The 23,770-nt window shown below is 38.7% G+C and overlaps 2 protein-coding genes across 4 annotated transcripts; both read left to right on the top strand.

Annotated features, from left to right (window-relative positions):
• Positions 1 to 2,750: 2,750 nt before the first annotated feature.
• On the top strand, positions 2,751 to 11,108 carry LOC114801986 (sodium- and chloride-dependent GABA transporter 2-like). 3 transcript variants are annotated; one of them, XM_029000555.1, is made up of 15 exons: positions 4,815 to 4,984; positions 5,054 to 5,116; positions 5,355 to 5,489; positions 5,795 to 5,935; positions 6,046 to 6,130; positions 6,224 to 6,356; positions 7,170 to 7,304; positions 7,513 to 7,616; positions 7,715 to 7,839; positions 7,956 to 8,068; positions 8,165 to 8,302; positions 8,400 to 8,502; positions 9,860 to 9,960; positions 10,370 to 10,540; positions 10,640 to 11,108. In XM_029000555.1, exons 1-15 carry the CDS (start codon positions 4,954 to 4,956, stop codon positions 10,730 to 10,732), a joined length of 1,671 nt encoding a protein of 556 aa, XP_028856388.1. In that variant the 5' UTR covers positions 4,815 to 4,953; the 3' UTR covers positions 10,733 to 11,108. The 3 variants fall into 3 exon arrangements, with proteins under 3 accessions (XP_028856389.1, XP_028856388.1, XP_028856387.1); XM_029000556.1 differs by lacking the exons at positions 4,815 to 4,984; positions 5,054 to 5,116 and adding an exon at positions 2,751 to 2,771; XM_029000554.1 differs by having other exon boundaries at positions 4,819 to 5,116.
• Positions 11,109 to 15,788: 4,680 nt separating this feature from the next.
• LOC114801990 (sodium- and chloride-dependent GABA transporter 2-like) lies at positions 15,789 to 21,563 on the top strand. Its single transcript, XM_029000562.1, has 14 exons — positions 15,789 to 16,059; positions 16,296 to 16,430; positions 16,755 to 16,895; positions 17,006 to 17,090; positions 17,184 to 17,316; positions 18,151 to 18,285; positions 18,504 to 18,607; positions 18,706 to 18,830; positions 18,947 to 19,059; positions 19,169 to 19,306; positions 19,394 to 19,496; positions 20,434 to 20,534; positions 21,095 to 21,265; positions 21,365 to 21,563. Exons 1-14 carry the CDS (start codon positions 15,897 to 15,899, stop codon positions 21,455 to 21,457), a joined length of 1,740 nt encoding a protein of 579 aa, XP_028856395.1. The 5' UTR covers positions 15,789 to 15,896; the 3' UTR covers positions 21,458 to 21,563.
• Positions 21,564 to 23,770: the final 2,207 nt, after the last annotated feature.

Genomic DNA, 23,770 nt, shown 5'->3' with positions numbered 1-23,770 from the left:
TGAAAGCAAAATTACTTATTTCAACACTTTTTATATCAATCAAATTTTTTATGTTAATTGCTAAGTCGGGAAATGATCCTCACTTTCTTGTGCAATATTCTGGCAAATGCTGGTTCCAACTGTGGAACCTGCTCATTCTGGTCAGTACTGCAGGGTAGCTGGAAACTAGCTGCAGGACGTGCCCATGAACAGGGTATCAGTCTAGTATAGGGTGAACTGTATTCATGGGTGTAATAACTATAAACTCAAATATTTAGGATTTTCTCAAATCCACTAAAACATGTAACGATCATTGTTGTACGATCATTCCAAGTAAAAGGAACAGAAAATCACAGAGAGTCAAATTACTACAGACTGCAATAGGAAATAACAAAGTGTCTGATAGTTTTGCAGATCACTCCCAACTCCATACCATGCAATAAAATTGATGAACAGGCAGCGCACCTACTCAGTTTTTTGGTGGGACAGTGAGATGCAAGACTGTCCAAGTGACAAACTAGGAACTTTGACTGGATAGTCCAACAGCAACCAAATTACAATTCTTATCGCTACACTCCACAATCCCCAAAACACGGAGGACGGCACAAGAACCACAGAACTCCCCTCTATAGGAGAACCATTAGTTACCACTGGAACTGAAGCAGCCAGGTCATAATGCAGTTTATGGAGCTCTGAACAGTCAAACTTGTCTGTAAATGTTGCAACAGCTCAATGATAAACTAAATAAATATTACAGAAGGGGTGAAGTTAACTAAAGTAGTGAAGATATCAGGGGACATAAGATCTTCTGCTTGCTTAGCACTGGCCCCTTGACTTCCACCCCATGTAAGGTCTGTTTTGGTTCAAAGTGTAACTTAGTTTGCTTGATATTTTGACTGACAGAACTAGGTGCAGCTGACATTACAGCAATAATCAGACCAGTTAGAGGAAGATGGAGCTCATGGAAGGAGAAGCAGCTGAGTGTGAGGAACAGAAAAGCAAGGCAAGCATCACAGAATTTCTCTTGACTGAGAATGTAAACATAGTTGGGCTAGAAATGTGTAGAAGTTCCCCTTCCTCTGCTGCAAGAACGGTGAAGGTTCCAAAAGAACAACTCTTTACAAAGCAATAGACTGTAATTTAAACAATTCCTGTATTACTGCTATTTTATATAACAGTAGTAACTGGCTGCAAAAAAAGGAACTAAAAGTCTAAAGTACAGTTCAAGGATACAGAAAAAAATTAATTCTTGGACTCCTCAAATTTACACATAAAGAACACTAGATTAATAAAAATTAATAAAAATTAAAAGCCAGAACTTACAGTCATCAATATGTTCATACAGTTAGAAAAAGCAGAAAATCTTTTTGTGTTCAGATTAGTCAACACATTTAGACTGACAAATATGAACCTGTCTTACTGTAATTTCCATGTGTGCTTGTTTCTTTGAATAAATTCAAACCCAATTCAGGATGGTACAAAGTGCTTCACATTGCTTTAGTACAAATACGTAATATGTTTGTACGACAAATGAACAGACATTTCTTGTGCTCTTTATTATGGTGGTTGTGATGAGGTTTTAAGGGCCGTTTTAAGAGGTTTTAAGGGCCGAGAACATACTCTAAAAGGAAATAAGGGAAAACCAGTGCGAGACCATATAATTAAACAGATGATTTAATAATAAATAAAAATTAAACAAATAAATAGCAGAAAGATAGACAACAAACACAGATAAGCTTCAGCAGTGGTCTAGTTCTACCATGAAGCCAGGCTGATGGTGATGAGTGTCATGACACGAACACAGACAGAGAACAGGGGACCAAACTAAGACATGAGCTGAACCCTAAAACAGAAGAGCCCACGCTGACCTAGAGACAGGGAGAACACAGACAGGGAAGAGACTGAAAGTAGAACTCAGACGTTGCTGTGAAGTTACAGTAGTTTCATGTTGGAAAATTCAACAGATATTCAGATATTCACTAAGCACAACCCTCCACAAAGACTTCTGTTTTACCTAATACCTAACCATATTTTATATTAATATTTTAAGAAATTGTGGAAAATTATCTCTTTTTTTTCAGTAGCTTCCACACAAAGTGAGCATATGATTCAAAACCAATGTAGAGCTGTGCTGCTGCATGGAACTAGTCAGACGCATTTTGGTTTATTGAGGTTTTCTTCACCTTCAATTTTATACAAATTAAAGTCGTAATGCCTGAAATTGATTAGGATTTAACCGTTTAAGAACTAAATCTAGCTGCTTGGACTATAGGACTTAAGAACAGTTTTTACCCTCATTTTATTCGACTTTTCCACAGCAACACCTGAACACCAACATTACACCCACATTGTGTTACTCACACACAAACTGTACGTGCACACACTTAAATACTGACTGGAACACGCATATAGCACACTCGTGCTATAACTGTCATTGTACTTGCTGCTCAGTATTGTCATTTTGCCTCATCAGCCTATTCTACCCTCCCACATGAAAATTGTTACTGTCTTACTTCTTCATATCTCACATCTCATATATTTTCTTGTAAACTTAGAACTTATGACTTCTTGTGAAGTGACAAATTTCATATTGCCAATTTATTTTCTTTCTACCTTGTAAACTTAAAACTTTTTAGCAGTTTTTAGCAGTGACTTGCATTTTACTGTAATGTTTTTCCCTGTGTTAACTTGCATATGACAAATAAAATTGAAACTGAACTACATTTCGATTTTTTTCACAATTATACGAAATGTTTGGAGATTCCCATATCTCTGCTACAGAAATGGTGGAGGTAAGTCTAAGTTATGTACAAGATACACTGAGATATATTGAACTGCTTTATTTTACACTAATCTTGTTACTGTAGTCTATACCACAAGGACTTTATGGTTTAAGATGCAGTAATGTATGAACATTTAAATATCATGTTTCATAACCACAACTCTAACCTTATGTACACACTAACGGACAACATAAGAAAGATTTTGTTAAAACGTATATATTACTTTGTACTGAATTTAGTTTTCAAGGTGCTTTCTTGGTGCCCTACGTGGTGGTTGTGGTGACCTGTGGGATCCCCCTGTTTCTTCTGGAGAGTGCGATGGGTCAGTACACACAGCAAGCAAGCATCACCTGCTGGGAGAAGTTCCCAATTGCTCAGGGTGAGTGGGGAAGAAACTTTCTCATCTGTTCAGGTCAATTTATTCAAGGATTCATAGTAGTTATTGTCATGTGTATGGAAGAAATTAAATTTCTCTGTAAAATGAAATTCTTTCTTTGCTGTCCATGTACAAGTTAGGTAAAGTTTAATATATAAACACAGTGAAGGTTTCTGTGCTTGTGGTATTATTGCTGTTAGGCTATATGGGTGTTGTAAAAATGTTTTTGAATGGAGATTTGAAGAAGATAGCCTAATATTCATTAGAAACAATAAATGTACTGTTTGTCTCAAAGGGATCGGCTACACAAGTATTATAATGAGGGTCTATAAGTGCATTTCTTACGTCATCATCCTTGCATGGGCACTTCTGTACCTGTGCTTCTCTTTCTACGCCAAACTGCCCTGGGCCAGCTGTGGCCACACCTGGAACACAGGTATGAACACTGACTACATCTTGCCATGTGTAACAACAGCAGCATAACAGTAGTGCAACAGCTTCAATAAATTAAGAATAATGAACTAAAATATATTTCACTTCCTGTAGAAAGTTGTGAGGACTTTGACGCACTGAACAAATATAACCAGACTATAAACACCAACTCGACCTCTCCAGCAACTGAATTCTGGGAGTAAGTTTTTTAAGTCAAACACAGAAGGAATCTTTAAGTACACTGGAAATGCAAACAGAATTCCAGACATTCTAACAAACAACGTATCTCCAGACGGCGTGTGCTGGCAATCTCAGGTGGTATTGAGGAGCTGGGCAGTGTTCGGTGGGAGATCCTCCTCTGCGCCATTGCCATGTGGGTCATTTGTTACTTCTGCATTTGGAAAGGTGTGAAGTCTACAGGAAAGGTTGGTGTTTAGGCTTCAAATGTAAATATCAAACAGTAGTAAACTAGAAATAGTAAACTTTCAATGACTACAAGAACTTTAATTTTGAGCATGTTGACTTAGACGGAGAGTGAAACAGGTTTGATGCAGACAGGAAGAAAACTTTCACAATGAAAGTAGACAAGTATTTTGGTTCCCAAAATGTCCCATCTCTGCGCCGCACTATTCTACCGACCTATCAACGTGACAGGGACAACCACATGGACTCCATGGAACTACAGCCTGGCACATCATACACGGTCCGAGCTGTGACACATATTAGAAAATGTGTGGAAAATTTTTGCCTCTTTGGCTGAGTGGAAATCAGACGTGCCCATCTCACAAAACAATACAAAAAACATCATTTATCATTGTAGAAAATAATAAAGGACTCTCTGTACTGCCTTGAGGCTTTACATTTTCTGGGTATTTCTGCGAAAAGCTCTTCCCTACTCTAATTTGAAGTGTTCTTACCTGCCAAAAATTCCTGAACCATCTGTACACTTGGCCTGAGATGAGTAATTTACAAAGTTTAATTAACAATCCGTCCTTCCACATTATATTGTTTGCTTTCTCAATGTCACAAAAGAAACACACACACAAACACACACAGACACCAGGACAACATCTAGGTAAAACAGAACCGAGCAATATGACCCTAAAGTGAAGGGCTTCAGATACCAACATTTTAAATGTAAAAATGAAACAACAACAATTCAATTAATTCAGTTTATTGATATTGCAATTAAATTATTAAATTAATATAACAGACACCTTTTGTTCTCTTTCCATGCCAAACTGCCCTGGGCAATCTGTGATCACACCTAGAACACAAGTAGATTTAGTTAAGATGTTTCTTAGATTGAGTTCATAGTCATGACTGGAAAAGCCAGCATTGAGATCAGGGACAGGAAGCTTTAATCAGACCAGACTAAAGAAGATGGAACTTGTGAACTGTGAAGAGGTTGAGGGTAGGAGAAAGAAAATTAAAAAAAGAGGGCAATGGAATAGCAATATAGAATTTTTCCTGGTTGTCGCAGGGAACATAGTTGGATTAGGAAATGTTTGGAGATTCCCATATCTCTGCTACAGAAATGGTGGAGGTAAGTCTAAATTATGTACAAGATACACTGTGATATATTGAACTGCTTTATTTTACACTAATCTTGTTACTGTAGTCTATACCACATGGACTTTATGGTTTATGATGCAGTAATGTATGAACATTTAAATATCATGTTTTATAACCACAACTCTAACCTTATGTACACACGAACGGACAACATAAGAAACATTTAGTTAAAACGTATATATTACTTTGTAATGAATTTTCTTTTCAAGGTGCTTTCTTGGTGCCCTATGTGGTGGTTGTGGTGACCTGTGGGATCCCCCTGTTTCTTCTGGAGAGTGCGATGGGTCAGTACACACAGCAAGCAAGCATCACCTGCTGGGAGAAGTTGTGCCCAATTGCTCAGGGTGAGTAGGGAAGAAACTTTCTCATCTGTTCAGGTCAATATATTCAAGAATTTAAGGATTCATGGTAGTTATTGTCATGTGCATGGAAGAAATCAAATTTATAATTTCTTTATAATGAAATTCTTTCTTTGCTGTCCACATACAAGGTAGGTAAAGTTTATTAAATGAACACAGTGAAGGTTTCTGTGCTTGTGGTATTATTGCTGTTAGGCTACATTGGTGTTGTAAAAATATTTTTGAATGGAGATTTGAAGAAGATAGCCTAATATTCATTAGAAACAATAAATGTACTGTTTGTCTCTAAGGGATCGGCTACACGGGTATAATAATGAGGGTCTATAACTGCATGTCTTACGTCATCATCCTTGCATGGGCTCTTCTGTACCTGTGCTTCTCTTTCTACGCCAAACTGCCCTGGGCCAGCTGTGGCCACACCTGGAACACAGGTATGAACACTGACTACACCTTGGCATGTGTAACAACAGCAGCATAACAGTAGTGCAACAACATCAAAAAAATAAGAATAATGAACTAAAATATATTTCACTTCCTGTAGAAACTTGTGAGGACTTTAACGCACTGAACAAATATAACCAGACTATAAACACCAACTCGACCTCCCCAGCAACTGAATTCTGGGAGTAAGTTTTTAAAGTCAAACACAGAAGGAATCTTTAAGTACACTGGAAATGCAAACAAAATTCCAGACATTCTAACAAACAACGTATCTCCAGACGGCGTGTGCTGGCGATCTCAGGTGGAATTGAGGAGCTGGGCAGTGTTCGGTGGGAGATCCTCCTCTGCGCCATTGCCATGTGGGTCATTTGTTATTTCTGCATTTGGAAAGGTGTGAAGTCTACAGGAAAGGTTGGTGTTTAGGATTCAGTTGTAAAAATGAAACAATAGTAAACTGGAAATAGTAAATTTTCAATGACTACGAGAATTTTCATTTTGAGCATGTAGACGGAGAGTGAAACCGGTTTGCTGCAGACAGGAAGAAAACTTTCACAATAAAGGCAGACAAGAAAGCATGAATTCACAAGACGGGGGATTAACTTGTAACAAAGACACGTAAAACATGGACAAACATTCAATGACCCAACAAGGACTAAAAATGAGGGGGCCATTATACAACAACAGGTGCCGACAGTCAGGTAATCCGGGACTGTGATGCCCATGGGAGTCCTGATCATCCCAGCTCCATAAGAACTGTGAAGCAGCACCCAGTATGGGCTGCAACATTGATGTGGACATGCACATAACTCTCCTTAGGTTTGTTCCAGTTTATGTTACTGGCCTTATTGCCACATGCCTTTGGGTCTGTAATTGTTTATCCTTTGTTTCCTTTGTTTTAGCCCTTGTGCCACTTTTGTTTGTATTTATAATCAAGTACTTTTCCAAAATTTCCCATCTCTGCGCCTCACTCTTCTACCGACCATGGCAACCACATGGACTCCATGTAACTACAACCTGGCACATCCTCCACGGTCTGAGCTGTGACACAGTTATGTTATAAAATGATTGGAAACGTTTGCCTCTTTGGCTGATCAGACATCTCACAAACCTTTAGTTAAAATGAGCAGATCCAATATAAGCCTGGATGCTGTTAGAGCGTCTGGGTGCAACACAGTGAAATCCTGATTAACCCCAAAATGCTGGATCTGGTTGCTCTATTTTCAGGTGGTGTATTTTACAGCCACTTTCCCATACGTGATGCTGCTGGTGTTGCTGATCAGAGGGTTGACTCTGCCTGGTGCCCTGCAGGGGATTGTGTACTATCTGAAGCCTGACCTCACCCCACTTCTAGATCCTCAGGTTACTTTGAACAACATGTATGAGATGTCAAAGCATTCAAAACAGAACTTTTCCAAGATAAAATGTAGATCTCACAAACCCCATGGTTGTTAGTTTGAATCATTACTTGGACCTTGAGTGGGTGGAGTTTGTATTCTATATACCGAGTTTTTAAAAATATCTTTTGATAAAAATACATCATATAACAGGTCTGTGTGTTTTCATGCAGGTGTGGATGGAGGCTGTAACTCAGGTCATCTTCTCCTTCGGTGTGGGTGGAGGACTGTTGGCTTCACTATGCAGCTACAATCCATACAACAACAACTGCTACAGGTATGATTTAGAACCAGTCAGTCCTCAAAAATCTCAAATCAAACCGCACCCCTCTAATATACATAAATTAGCATCCTAAATCCGAACCTCTCTGGCAGGAACTGTTTCTGGCTCTGTTTGTTGAACGCTGCTACCAGTTTGGTGGCTGGATTTGCAGTATTTTCAGTGCTGGGCTTCATGGCTCATGAATACAATGTTGGCATTGCAGAAGTTGCAGAGTCAGGTACTGTACTTATAATGGCTTGGGAGTATCTATATAAAACAAACAATATAAGTAATCAATAGTGTTCAAAATAGATAATGCTTGTGGCTACATGAATAACTTTTTTCTTCTTACAGGTCCTGGTCTGGCATTCATTGCGTACCCTCAGGCAGTGGCCATGATGCCTTTACCCCAGCTGTGGGCGATATGCTTCTTCATCATGATTATATTGCTTGGCCTGGATTCACAGGTGGCATCAAAATGTGTACACACACACACACACACATAAATACACACACTAACAAACAAACAAACAGATATTAACTGTTGGATGCATAAACTCTAGTTTGTTATGATGGAGGGGGTGATAATGCCAGTGATTGACCTGGCTCCCACTGTGCTGCGCAGACCTGGACGAAGAGAACTTTTACTGCTGGTCTTCAGCCTCTTCTGCTTCAGCATAAGTATCCTAATGATTACAGAGGTGATCAGAGCACCAAATATAAAGTTAATCTGATTGTAGTCATTTGTATGATTTGTGTCTATAATTGCTTGTCTATAAATAAGCCTTTTCCCTGTAGGGTGGGATGTATGTCCTGCAGGTCTTTGATTACTATGGCATGAATGCATCTTCCAAACTCTTCCTCTCTAGTCTTCAGTGTCTCACAATGGGCTGGATATTTGGTAAATAATAAATAATTGCAGTAAAATCAAAGAACGTCCTTATGCTGTAAATGCAGTGGTGTGCCTTCTCTGTTTAATTAATGGTTTTATGTTGTTTAAATGTTTCAGATCATCAAAAAATAATATACAGTACAGGCCAAAAGTTTGGACACACCTTCTATTTCAAGGTGTTTTCTTTATTTACATGAACATTTACGTTGGTAGATTCTCACTGAAGGCATGCTGTGATTACTGCTTTGCACACACTTGGCATTCTCTCGATTAGCTTCAAGAAGTCGTCACCTGAAGTGGTTTTCCAACAGTCTTGGAGTTCCCAGAGGTGTTTAGCACTTTGCCTTCACTCTACTGTCCAGCTCACCCCAAACCATCTGGATTGGGTTCAGGTCCAGTGACTGTGGAGGCTAGATCTCCACTTTTTGTTAAGTACATAACTCCACATGTGTTCATTCATAGTTTTGATGCCTTCAGTGAGAATCTACCAATGCAAAAGGTCATGAAAACAAAGACAACACATTGAATGAGAAGGTGTGTCCAAACTTTTGGCCTTTAATGTATACTAGTCAAAGATTACTGTCACAGCTCAATAAATGAATCATGTAAATAAGACCTGCCTGACAAAGTGATGTACACCAAAATATCCTCAAAAACCAGACATCATGCTGAGATCCAAAGAAAATTAGGAACAAATGAGAAAGAAAGTAATTGAGCTCTATCAGTCTGGAAAAGGTTATGAAGCCGTTTCTAAACCTTTGGGACTCCCAGCGAACCACAATTAGTGAAAACATGTAACAGTGGTGAACTTTCCCAGGAGTTACCTGTCGATCGGGGCAGAGTTCATGACAAGAGAAAGGGATGGGGAGCCAAGACGAAAAGCACTGCTGAGCAAAAAGAATCACTGCATTTCAGAAAAAGAACATCAGAAAAAGAACATCATACCAACATATTTTTTATGGTCAGGGGCTGTTTTGCTGTTTCATGGCCTGAAAGACTTGCTGTGATTAATGGAATTAGGATTTCTGCAGTTTAACAAAACACCATGAAGGAGAATGTCCCTCTATCTGTCCATGACCTCAAACTGAAACCAACGTGGATTCTGCAACATGACAATGATCCAAAACACACCAGCAAGTTCACCTCTGACTGGCTGAAGAAAAACAGAATGAAAACTTTGGAGTGGCCTAATCGAAGTTCTGACCTGAATCCTATTAAGATGCTGTGGCATGACCATGAAGTACAACAATTTTGTTGTTCAAAATTCCCACTTTTGATGATCTGAAACATTTAAATGTGACACATGAATAAAGTACTATACTACTCTAGTTACGCCAGATAGAAAACGTGCCTTTCCATCTTCCAGGAGCGGAGCGCATGTGTGATGCAATTGAAGACATGACAGGAGTGAGACCCAGCCGCTTCTTCAGTCTCTGCTGGCGCTATCTGACACCACTAGTATGCACAGTGAGTTCCTCTCTTATTCTCATTAGTGGTTCTGACATTTTTTAAACAGGATGACACTGTTAATTCCACACATGTATGACCCATAGCCATTCTAATTAATCCAGTTGAAAATATATCAGTATGATGCTGCACTTATTTTTTAGCTAGTCTCCGTTGACATGGATAATGACCTTATTCATTACAAAAAAGAAATCAGATTTTACATCAGAAAATTATAATGAGCCAGCTTTATTGGTCCAGTTGTTGCCTGGCTTGAGCACAAGAGCAGAGAGCCTGCATGCACAAACAGCTGTGCATGGACTTTACTGTAATCCAACATGTGGTGCTTAAAATTCCTAACTGCATTTGTCTATGAGTGCTGAATTTATGTGTGACTTTAAATTATTCCATAATGTCCTTCTTTCCCCAGGCATCCTTCGTTGGCTCCTTGGCCAATTACAAGCCCCTGACATTTAACCGAACCTACACATACCCGGTGTGGGTGAATGTGCTGGGATGGATAATGATGCTGTCGTCCAGCCTGGCTGTACCAGTACTGGCTGTCTACTTGCTGTGTACTGGAAAAGGAAGCCTGAAACAGGTTAGTTTAAGTTTTGATGGAATTTATATATGCATGTACAAGTTTATTTGTTGGTCTGGTCTGTAAATAAATAATGATGGTATTTCTCTCTCTTACCAGCGCTGCATTCATCTTTGTCAATGTGCTGATGACCTTCCTTTGACCCGGAAGCAGAGGGAAGAGCTTTCAAAGTTGAACCCAGATGCAATGTAGTTGCCGTGGGGAACAAATAAAGCTTTTAAGAAGATGTTGGGACACCTAAGAGAAAATAATCTAGAATTCTTTGGTTTATTAAAAGTTGTTTGCATCAGTGTGAAAATATTAACTAACATCTGAGTAATGAGCATTATCTTGCAAGTAAATCTGTCTATTATCTTAGAGATACCATAATAAAAGTTAATCATGAGGAGTTACTAAAGGCTACTAACAGCAGTAGTGCCACCTTCAGGAAAAAAGGGGGCTGTTCAAGTTTTATGTGTCTAACATTTTGATCAAGTATCTTTCTTCTGTTCAAAAAATAAATTCATGACATTTTTAAGAAAGTTTCTGCGGCACCTGTGAAACTGTTGATAAAGAAACATTAAAACAACACTGAAAGCAAAATGACTTATTTCAACACATTTTATATCAATCAAATTGTTTATGTTAATTGAGTCGGGAAATGATCCTCACTTTCTTGTGCAATATTCTGACAAATGCTGGTTCCAGCTGTGGAACCTGCTCATTCTGGTCAGTACTGCAGGGAAGCTGGAAACTAGCTGCAGGACGTGCCCATGAACAGGGTATCAGTCTAGTATAGGGTGAACTGTTTTCATGGGTGGAATAATTATAAACTCAAATATTTAGGATTGTCTCAAATCCACTAAAACATGTAAATTGTATGATCATTCCAAGTAAAAGGAACAGAAAATCACAGAGAGTCAAATTACTACAAACTGCAATAGGAAATAACAAAGTGTCTGATAGTTTTGCAGATCACTCCCAACTCCATACCATGCAATAAAAATGATGAACAGGCAGCGCACCTACTCAGTTTTTTGTTGGGACAGTGAGATGCAAGACTGTCCAAGTGACAAACTAGGAACTTTGACTGGATAGTCCAACAGCAACCAAATTACAATTCTGATCGCTACACTCCACAATCCCCAAAACACGGAGGACGGCACAAGAACCACAGAACCACAGAACACAGAACCATTAGTTACCACTGGAACTGAAGCAGCCAGGTAATAATGCAGTATGTGGAGCTCTGAACAGTCAAACTTGTCTGTAAATGTAAAAACAGCTCAATGATAAACTAAATAAATATTACAGAAAGGGTGAAGTTAACTAAAGTAGTGAAGATATCAGGGGACATAAGATCTACTGCTTGCTTAGCACTGGCCCCTTGACTTCCACCCCATGTAAGGTCTGTTTTGGTTCAAAGTGTAGCTTAGTTTGCTTGATATTTTATAGTTGGGTTAGAAATGTGTAGAAGTTCCCCTTCCTCCGCTGCAAGAACGGTTAAGGTATGTTTTCCAAAAGAACAACTCTTTACAAAGCAATAGACTGTAATTTAAACAATTCCTGTATTACTGCTATTTTATATAACAGTAGTAACTGGCTGCAAAAAAAGGAACTAAAAGTCTAAAGTACAGTTCAAGGATACAGAAAAAAATTAATTCTTGGACTCCTCAAATTTACACATAAAGAACACTAGAATTAATAAAAATTAAAAGCAAGAACTTACAGTCATCAATATGTTCATACAGTTACAAAAAGCAGAAAATCATTTTGTGTTCAGATTAGTCAACACATTTAGACTGACAAATATGAACCTGTCTTACTGTAATTTCCATGTGTGCTTGTTTCTTTGAATAAATTCAAACCCAATTCAGGATGGTACACAGTGCTTCACACTGCTTTAGTACAAATACGTAATATGTTTGTACGACAAATAAACAGACATTTCTTGTGCTCTTTATGGTGGTTGTGATGAGGTTTGTGATGAGGCTGTTTTCAGAGGTTTTAAGGGCCGAGAACATACTCTAAAAGGAAATAAGGGAAAAAGGCTGGTCAACCCAGTGAGAGTCCATATAATTAAACAGATGATTAAATAATAAATAACAATTAAACAAATAAATAGCAGAAAGATAGACAACAAACACAGATAAGCTTCAGCGGTGGTCTAGTTCTACCATGAAGCCAAGCTGATGGTGATGAGTGTCATGACACGAACACAGACAGAGAACAGGGGACCAAACTAAGACATGAGCTAAACCCTAAAACAGAAGAGCCCACGCTGACCTAGAGACAGGGAGAATACAGACAGGGAAGAGACAATCTGACTGAAAGTAGAACTCTGCGGTGAAGTTACAGTAGTTTCATGTTGGAAAATTCAACAGATATTCAGATATTCACTAAGCACAACCCTCCACAAAGACTTCTGTTTTACCTAATACCTAACCATATTTTATATTAATATTTTTAAAAATTGTGGAAAATTATCTCTTTTTTTTCAGTAGCTTCCGCACAAAGTGAGCATATGATTCAAAACCAATGTAGAACTGTGCTGCTGCATGGAACTAGTCAGACGCATTTTGGTTTATTGAGGTTTTCCTCACCTTCAATTTTATACAAATTAAAGTCGTAATTGCCTGAAATTGATTAGGATTTAACCATTTAAGAACTGAATCTAGCTGCTTGGACTATAGGACTTACCCTCATTTTTTTTTACTTTTCCACAGCAACACCTGAACACCAACATTACACCCACATTGTGTTACTCACACACAAACTGTACGTACACACTTAAATACTGACTGGAACGTGCATCTACACTCTACGTGCTATAACTGTCATTTACTTGCTGCTCAGTATTGTCAGTTTGCCTCATCTGCCTGTTCTACCCTCCCACATGAAAATTGTTACTGTCTTACTTCTTCATATCTCACATATCATATATTTTCTTGTAAACTTAGAACTTATGACTTCTTGTGAAGTGACAAATTTGATATTGCCAATTTATTTTCTTTCTACCTTGTAAACTTAAAACTTTTTAGCAGTTTTTAGCAGTGACTTGCATTTTACTGTAATGTTGTTCCCTGTGTTTACTTGCATATGACAAATAAAATTGAAACTGAACTACATTTCGATTTTTTTCACAATTATACAAAATGTTTGGAGATTCCCATATCTCTGCTACAGAAATGGTGGAGGTAAGTCTAAGTTATGTACAAGATACACTGAGATATATTGAACTGCTTTATTTTACACTAATCTTTTTACTGTAGTCTATACCACAAGGACTGTATGGTTTAAGATGCAGTAATGTATGAACATTTAAATATCATGTTTCATAATCACAACTCTAACCTTATATACACACGAATGGACAACATAAGAAAGATTTTGTTAAAATGTATATATTACTTTGTACTGAATTTAGTTTTCAAGGTGCTTTCTTGGTGCCCTACGTGGTGGTTGTGGTGACCTGTGGGATCCCCCTGTTTCTTCTGGAGAGTGCGATGGGTCAGTACACACAGCAAGCAAGCATCACCTGCTGGGAGAAGTGCCCAATTGCTCAGTGTGAGTGGGGAAGAAAATTTCTCATCTGTTCAGGTCAATTTATTCAAGGATTCATAGTAGTTATTGTCATGTGTATGGAAGAAATTAAATTTTTCTGTACAATGAAATTCTTTCTTTGCTGTCCACATACAAGGTAGGTAAAATTTAATATATGAACACAGTGAAGGTTTCTGTGCTTGTGGTATTATTGCTGTTAGGCTATATGGGTGTTGTAAAAATGTTTTTGAATGGAGATTTGAAGAAGATAGCCTAATATTCATTAGAAACAATAAATGTACTTTTTGTCTCAAAGGGATCGGCTACACAGGTATTATAATGAGGGTCTATAAGTGCATTTCTTACGTCATCATCCTTGCATGGGCACTTCTGTACCTGTGCTTCTCTTTCTACGCCAAACTGCCCTGGGCCAGCTGTGGCCACACCTGGAACACAGGTATGAACACTGACTACACCTTGGCATGTGTAACAACAGCAGCATAACAGTAGTGCACCAGCTTCAATAAATTAAGAATAATGAACTAAAATATATTTCACTTCCTGTAGAAAATTGTGAGGACTTTGACGCACTGAACAAATATAACCAGACTATAAACACCAACTCGACCTCCCCAGCAACTGAATTCTGGGAGTACGTTTTTTAAGTCAAACACAGAAGGAATCTTTAAGTACACTGGAAATGCAAACAGAATTCCAGACATTCTAACAAACAACGTATCTCCAGACGGCGTGTGCTGGCGATCTCAGGTGGCATTGAGGAGCTGGGCAGTGTTCGGTGGGAGATCCTCCTCTGCGCCATTGCCATGTGGGTCATTTGTTACTTCTGCATTTGGAAAGGTGTGAAGTCTACAGGAAAGGTTGGTGTTTAGGCTTCAAATGTAAAAATCAAACAGTAGTAAACTAGAAATAGTAAACTTTCAATGACTACAAGAACTTTAATTTTGAGCATGTTGACTTAGACGGAGAGTGAAACAGGTTTGATGCAGACAGGAGGAAAATTTCACAATGAAAGTAGACAAGTACTTTGGTTCCCAAAATGTCCCATCTCTGCGCTGCACTATTCTACCGACCTATCAACGTGACAGGGACAACCACATGGACTCCATGGAACTACAGCCTGGCACATCATACACGGTCCAAGCTGTGACACATATTAGAAAATGTGTGGAAACTTTTGCCTCTTTGGCTGAGTGGAAATCAGACGTGCCCATCTCACAAAACTATACAAAAAACATCATTTATCATTGTAGAAAATAATAAAGGACTCTCTGTACTGCCTTGAGGCTTTGCATTTTCTGGGTATTTCTGCGAAAAGCTCTTCCCTACTCTAATTTGAAGTGTTCTTACCTGCCAAAAATTCCTGAACCATCTGTACACTTGGCCTGAGATGACTAATTTACAAAGTTTAATGAACAATCTTTCCTTCCACATTATATTGTTTGCTTTCTCAATGTCACAAAAGAAACACACACACAAACACACACAGACACCAGGACAACATCTAGGTAAAACAGAACCGAGCAATATGACCCTAAAGCGAAGGGCTTCAGATACCAACATTTTAAATGTAAAAATTAAGCAACAACAATTCAATTAATTCAGTTTGTTGATATTGCAATTAAATTATTACATTAATATTACAGACACCTTTTGTTCTCCTTCCATGCCAAACTGCCCTGGGCAATCTGTGATCACACCTAGAACACAAGTAGATTTAGTTAAGATGTTTCTTAGATTGAGTTCATAGTCATGACTGGAAAAGCCAGCGTTGAGATCAGGGACAGGAAGCTTTAATCTGACCAGACTAAAGAAGATGGAACTTGTAAACTGTGAAGAGGTTAAGGGTAGGAGAAAGAAAATTAAGGAAAGAGGGCAATGGAATAGCAATATAGAATTTCTCCTGGTTGTCGCAGGGAACATAGTTGGATTAGGAAATGTTTGGAGATTCCCATATCTCTGCTACAGAAATGGTGGAGGTAAGTCTAAGTTATGTACAAGATACACTGAGATATATTGAACTGCTTTATTTTACACTAATCTTGTTGCTATATACTATACCACAAGGACTGTATGGCATATGATGCCATAATGTATGAACATTTAAATATCATGTTTTATAATCACAACTCTAACCTTATGAACACACAAATGGACAACATAAGAAATAATCTGTTAAAACGTATGTCACTTTGTAATGAATTTTATTTTCAAGGTGCTTTCTTGGTGCCCTACGTGGTGGTCGTGGTGACCTGTGGGATCCCCCTGTTTCTTCTGGAGAGTGCAATGGGTCAGTACACACAGCAAGCAAGCATCACCTGCTGGGAGAAGTTGTGCCCAATTGCTCAGGGTGAGTGGGGAAGAAACTTTCTCATCTTTCTCATCTGTTCTCATTTCTCATCTGTTGAATATATTCAATAATTCAAGGATTCATAGTAGTTATTGTCATGTATATGGAAGAAATTAAATTTCTCTGTACAATGAAATTATTTCTTTGCTGTTGACATACAAGTTATGTAAAGTTTAATATATGAACACAGTGAAGGTTTCAGGGCTTGTGGTATTATTGCTGTTATATATAGGCTATATGGGTGTTGTAAAAATGTTGTTAAATGGAGATTTGAAGAAGATAGCCTAATATTCATTAGAAACAAATGTACTGTTGTTCTCTAAGGCATTGGCTACACAGGTGTTATAATGAGGGTCTATAACTGCATGTCTTACATCGTCATCCTTGCCTGGGCACTTCTGTACCTGTGCTTCTCTTTCTACGCCAAACTGCCCTGGGCCAGCTGTGGCCACACCTGGAACACAGGTATGAACACTGACTACACCTTGGCATGGGTAACAACAGCAACATAACAGTAGTGCAACAGCTTCAAGAAATTAAGAATAATGAACTAAAATATATTTCACTTCCTGTAGAAAATTGTGAGGACTTTGATGCACTGAACAAATATAACCAGACTATAAACAGCAGTTTGACATCTCCAGCAATTGAATTCTGGGAGTAAGTTTATAAAATCAAACACAGAAGAAAGCTTTAAGGACACTGAGAATGCAAACAGAATTCCAGATATTCTAACAAACAACGTATCTCCAGACGGCGTGTGCTGGCGATCTCAGGTGGCATTGACAAACTGGGCAGTGTTCGGTGGGAGATCCTCCTCTGCGCCATTGCAATGTGGGTCATTTGTTACTTCTGCATTTGGAAAGGTGTGAAATCTACAGGAAAGGTTGGTGTTTAGTATTCAAATGTAAAAATGAAACAATAGTAAACTTTCAATGACTACAAGAATTTTAATTTTGAGCATGTAGACAGAGTGAGACAGGGTCGATGCAGACAGGAAGAAACTTTCACAATGAAAGCAGACAGGAAAGTTGTAAGAAACTTGTAACTTGTAAGAAAGACACACAATACATTGACAAACATTCAATAACCCGACAAAGACTAAAAATGAGGGGGCCACAACAATAGGTGCAGACAGTCAGATAATCAGGGGCTGTGACGCCCATGGGCTAAGGGTTAAGCACAACGGGTGCTCCTGCACATGATTATGGAGTCCTGATCCATCCCAGCTCCATAAGAACCATGAAGCAGAACCCAGTATGGGATGCGACAATGATGTGGACATGCACATAACTCACCTTAGGTTTGTTCCAGTTTATGTTCCTGGCCTTATTGCCACATGCCTTTGGGTCTGTAATTGTTTATCCTTTGTTTCCTTTGTTTTAGCCCTTGTGCCGCTTTTGTTTGTATTTATAATCAAGTACTCTGCGCCTCACTCTCCTACCGACCTACCAACCTACCAATGTGACAGGGGCAACCACATGGAATCCATGGAACTACAGCCTGGCACATCATCCACGGTCCGAGCCGTGACACAGTTATATTACAAAATGTGTGGAAACGTTTGCCTCTTTGGCTGAGTGGAAATCAGACGTGCCCATCTCAGAAATCTTTAGTTAAAATGAGCAGATCCAGTATAAGCCTGGAGGCTGTTAGAGAGTCTGGGGTGCAACACAGTGAATTCCAGATTAACCCTTAAATGCTGGATCTCTATTTTCAGGTGGTGTATTTTACAGCCACTTTCCCATACGTGATGCTGCTGGTGTTGCTGATCAGAGGGTTGACTCTACCTGGTGCCCTGCAGGGGATTGTGTACTATCTGAAGCCTGAACTCACCCCACTTCTAGATCCCCAGGTTACTTTGAACAGCCTGTATGAGTTGTCAGTTTTAAAGCATTCAAACCAGAACTTTTCCGACATAAAATGCAAATCTCACAAACCCCATGGTTGTTAGTTTGAATCATTGCTTGGACCTTTAGTGGGTGGAGTTTGCATTCACTATACCCAGTTTTTAAAATTATTTTTTTGATAATAAAATGAAATCATATAATAGGTTTGTGTGTTTTCATGCAGGTGTGGATGGAGGCTGTAACTCAGGTCTTCTTTTCTTTTGGTGTGGGTGGAGGAGTGTTGATTTCACTGGGGAGTTACAATCCATACAACAACAACTGCTACAGGTATGATTTAGAACCCGTCAGTCCCCAAAAATCTTAAATCAAACCACACCCCTTTAATATCCCCAAATTAGCATCCTAAATTCAAACCTCTCTGGCAGGAACTGTTTCTGGCTCTGTTTGTTGAACGCTGCTACCAGTTTGGTGGCTGGATTTGCAGTATTTTCAGTGCTGGGCTTCATGGCTCATGAATACAATGTTGGCATTGCAGAAGTTGCAGAGTCAGGTACTGTACTTATAATGGCTTGGGAGTATCTATATAAAACAAACAATACGAGTAATCAATATAGTTCAAAATAAATTATGCTTGTGGCTACATGAATAACTTTTTTCTTCTTACAGGTCCTGGTCTGGCATTCATTGCGTACCCTCAGGCAGTGGCCATGATGCCTTTACCCCAGCTGTGGGCGATATGCTTCTTCATCATGATTATATTGCTTGGCCTGGATTCACAGGTGGCATCAAAATGTGTACACACACACACACACACACACACACACACACACACATAAATACACACACAAACAAACAGATATTAACTGTTAACTGATGCATAAATTCTAGTTTGTTATGATGGAGGGGGTGATAATGCCAGTGATTGACCTGGCTCCCACTGTGCTGCGTAGACCTGGACGTAGAGAACTTTTACTGCTGGTCTTCAGCCTCTTCTGCTTCAGCATGAGTATACTAATGGTTACAGAGGTAATCAGAGAACCAAATATAAATTCAACATATTGTGGTCTGTTGTATGATTTGTGTCTATAATTGAATAAGCCTTTTTTTCTGCAGGGTGGGATTTATGTCCTGCAGGTGTTTGATTACTATGGCACGAATGCATCCTCCAAACTCTTCCTCTCTAGTCTTCAGTGTCTGATAATGGGCTGGATATTTGGTAAATAATAATTAATTGCAGTAAATTCTATGAAAGTCCTTATGCTGTATATGCAGTGGTTTGGAAAAGTGCTTTCTTACTTGTTTTAAGTTTTTTAAATGTTTTAGATAATCAAACAATAATATATACTAGTCAAGGATTACTGTCACACCTCAATAAATGAATCACTTAAATAAGACCTGCCTGACAAAGTGTTGTAGACCAAAATATCATCAAAAGCCAGACATCATGCTGAGATCCAAAGAAAATTAGGAACAAATGAGAAAGAAAGTAATTGAGCTCTATCAGTCTGGAAAAGGTTCTAAACCTTTGGGACTCCAGCGAACCACAATAAGTGAAAACATGAAACATTGATGAATTTTCCCAGGAGTTACCTGTCGATCAGGGCAGTGTTCATGACATAAGAAAGGGATGGGGAGCCAAGACGAAAATTTTTGGAGAGTGTGTCTCATTAAATCTGTAAAAGTAACACTGCATTTCAGAAAAAGAACATCATACCAACAGTTAAATATGGTGGCGGTGATAGTTTTATGGTCAGGGGCTGTTTTGGTGCTTCAGGACCTGAAAGACTTGCTGTGATTAATGGAATTATGAATTCTGCGGTTTAACAAAAGGAGAATGTCCCTCTATCTGTTCATGACCTCAAGCTGAAACCAACGTGGATTCTGCAACATGACAATAATCCAAAACACACCAGCAAGTTCACCTCTGACTGAAGAAAAACAGAATGAAAACTTTGGAGTGGCCTAATCAAAGTTCTGACCTGAATCCTATTGATATGCTGTGGCATGACCATGAACCATGAACTACAACAATTTTGCAAAGTCGGCCAAATTTCACACTTTTGATGATCTGAAACATTTAAATGTGACACATGAATAAAGTACTATACTACTCTAGTTACGCCAGATAGAAAACGTGCCTTTCCATCTTCCAGGAGCGGAGCGCATGTGTGATGTAATTGAAGACATGACAGGAGTGAGACCCAGCCGCTTCTTCAGTTTCTGCTGGCGCTATCTGACACCACTAGTATGCACAGTGAGTTCCTCTCTTATTCTCATTAGTGGTTCTGACAGTTTTTAAACAGGATGACACTGTTAATTCCACACATGTATGACCCATAGTGATTCTAATTAATCCAGTTGAAAATATATCAGTATGATGCTGTGCTTATTGGCTGATTTTTTAGCTAGTCTCTGTTGACATGGATAATGATCATTGATAATGACCATAATTACTAATACGAAATCAGATTTTACATCAGAAAATTACAATGAGCCAGCTTTATTGGTCCTGTTGTGGACACCTTTTGCTGCTGGCTTGAGCACAAGAGCCAAGAGGCATTTCATACTTAAAGCACACTTATTTTATATTATACTTTCCCAAACCATACATGGTGTCTGCTATTTTGTCCTTTCTCTACCAATTTGGTTACCTGTCACAAAAACGTATTGATTATCTTACAGATTCCTGCGTGCACAAACAGCTGTGCATGGACTTTACTGTATTCCACCATGTGGTGCATAAAAATTATATCTGCATCTGTGCTGAATTTATGTGTTAATTTAAATTATTCCATAATGTCCTTCTTTCCCCAGGTATCCTTAATTGGCGCCTTGGCCAATTACAAGCCCCTGACATTTAACCGAACCTACACATACCCGGGGTGGGTTAATGTGCTGGGCTGGATGATGACGCTGTCATCCGGCCTGGCGGTACCAGTACTGGCTGTCTACTTGCTGTGTACTGGAAAAGGAAGCCTGAAACAGGTTAGTTTAAGTTTTGATGGAACTTATACAGTATATGCATGCACAACCTTATTTGTTGGTCTGTAAATAAATAAGGATGCTATTTCTCTCTCTTACCAGCGCTGCATTCATCTTTGTCAATGTGCTGATGACCTTCCTTTGACCCGGAAGCAGAGGGAAGAGCTTTCAAAGTTGACCCCAGATGCACTGTAGTTGCCATGGGGAACAAAAGAAGCTTTTAAGAAGACGATTTGTTGGGACACCTAAGTGAAAATAACCTCTAATTCTTAGGTTTATTAAAGGTTGTTTGCAAAAAAAGGATCTGTGTGAAAATAATAATTAACCTCTCAGTAATGAACATTATCTTGCAAGTAAACCTGTACACATACATTACGAGGAGTTACTAAAGGCTACTAATAGCAGTAGTGCCACCTTCAGGAAAAAATGGGAGTTGGGCGGTTTTATGTGTCTAACATGTTGATCATACGTTATTCTTACGAAAATTTCTGTGGTCCCTATCAAACTGTTGATAAAAAAACAAAACTGAAAGCAAAATGACTAATTGCTAAGTCGGGAAATGATCCTCACTTTCTCGTGCAATATTCTGACAAATGCTGGTTCCAGCTGTGGAACCTGCTCATTCGGGTCAGTATTGCAGTGTAGCTGGAAACTAGCTGCAGGACGTCCCCATGAACAGGGTATCAGTCTAGTATAGGGTGAACTGTTTTCATGGGTGGAATAATTATAAACTCAAATATTTAGGATTTTCTCAAATCCACTAAAACATGTAAACTGTACAATCATTCCAAGTAAAAGGAACAGAAAATCACAGAGAGTCAAATTACTACAGACTGCAATAGGAAATAACAAAGTGTCTGATAGTTTTGCAGATCACTCCCAACTCCATACCATGCAATAAAAATGATGAACAGGCAGCGCACCTACTCAGTTTTTTGGTGGGACAGTGAGATGCAAGACTGTCCAAGTGACAAACTAGGAACTTTGACTGGATAGTCCAACAGCAACCGAATTACAATTCTTATCGCTACACTCCACAATCCCCAAAACAAGGAGGACGGCACAAGAACCACAGAACTCCCCTCTACAGGAGAACCATTAGTTACCACTGGAACTGAAGCAGCCAGGTTCTCATGCAGTTTGTGGAGCTCTGAACAGTCAAACTTGTCTGTAGATGTTGCAACAGCTCAGTGAAAAAAAAAAAATACAGAAAGGGTGAAGTAGTGGAGATATCAGAGGACATAAGATCTTCTGCTTGCCCCTTGACTTCCACCCCATGTAAGGTCTGTTTTGGTTCAAAGTGTAACTTAGTTTGCTTGATATTTTGACTGACAAAACTAGGTGCAGCTGACATTATAGCAATAATCAGACAAGTTAGAGGAAGATGGAGCTCATGGAAGGGGAGGCTGAGTGTGGGGAACAGAAAACCAAGGCAAGCATCACAGAATTTCTCTTGACTGAGAATGGAAACATAGTTGGGTTAGAAATGTGTAGAAGTTCCCCTTCCTCTGCCACAAGAACGGTGAAGGTACGTTTTCCACAAGAACAACTCTTTACAAAGCAAGAGACTGTAATTTAAACAATTCCTGTATTACTGCTATTTTATATAACAGTAGTAACTGGCTGTCAAAAGGAACTGTCTAAAGTTAAGTAAAGTTCAAGAATACAGAAAATAATGCAATATTATTATTTTATTTACACATAAAGAATGAATACAAATTTAAAACAAGAACTAGCAGTCATAAATATGTTTATACAGTTACAAAAAAGCAGAAAATCATTTTAGATTAGTCAACAGATTTAGACTGACAAATATGAACCTGTCTTACTGTAATTTCCATGTGTGCTTGTTTCTTTGAATAAATTCAAACACAATTAAGGATGGTATACAGTGCTTCACATTGCTTTAGTACAAATACATAATACTGTATGTGGTGAATTTCAGTGTGCAAGAGGTTTTACATACACAACAAATAAAATAAGGAAAAGGCTGGTAAACCAAGTGAGAGACCATGTAATTAAACATATGATTAAATAATAAATAGCAATGAAACAAATAAATAGCAGGAAGACAGACAACAAACACAGATAAGCTTCAGCGGTGGTCTAGTTTTACCATGAAGCCAGGCTGATGGTGATGAGTGTCATGACGCGAGCACAGACAGAGAACGGGACCAAACTGAACCCTAAAACAGAAGAGCCCACACTGACCTAGAGACAGGGAGAACACAAACAGGGAAGAGACGATCTGACTGAAAGTAGAACTCAAGACGCTGCGGTGAAGTTACAGTAGTTTCATGTTGGAAAATTCAACAGATATTCAGATATTCACTAAGGACAACCCTCCACAAAGACTTCTGTTTTTTCTTTCAATACCTAACCATATTTTTGAGGGTTTGGGGCCAGATTAGTGTAGAACAGTGCTATTGCATGGGACTATTTAGACACACCTCATTTTTTGGGATTTTCTGCACCCTTCGTTTTATATCAATATTTCCAAAAATTGTG

The sequence above is a fragment of the Denticeps clupeoides genome, chromosome 13, assembly GCF_900700375.1.
Source record: "Denticeps clupeoides chromosome 13, fDenClu1.1, whole genome shotgun sequence".
Classification (NCBI taxonomy): Eukaryota; Metazoa; Chordata; class Actinopteri; order Clupeiformes; family Denticipitidae; genus Denticeps; species Denticeps clupeoides.
The sequence above is the reverse complement of the archived record's forward strand: the minus strand, read 5'-3'. Positions and strand labels throughout refer to the sequence as shown.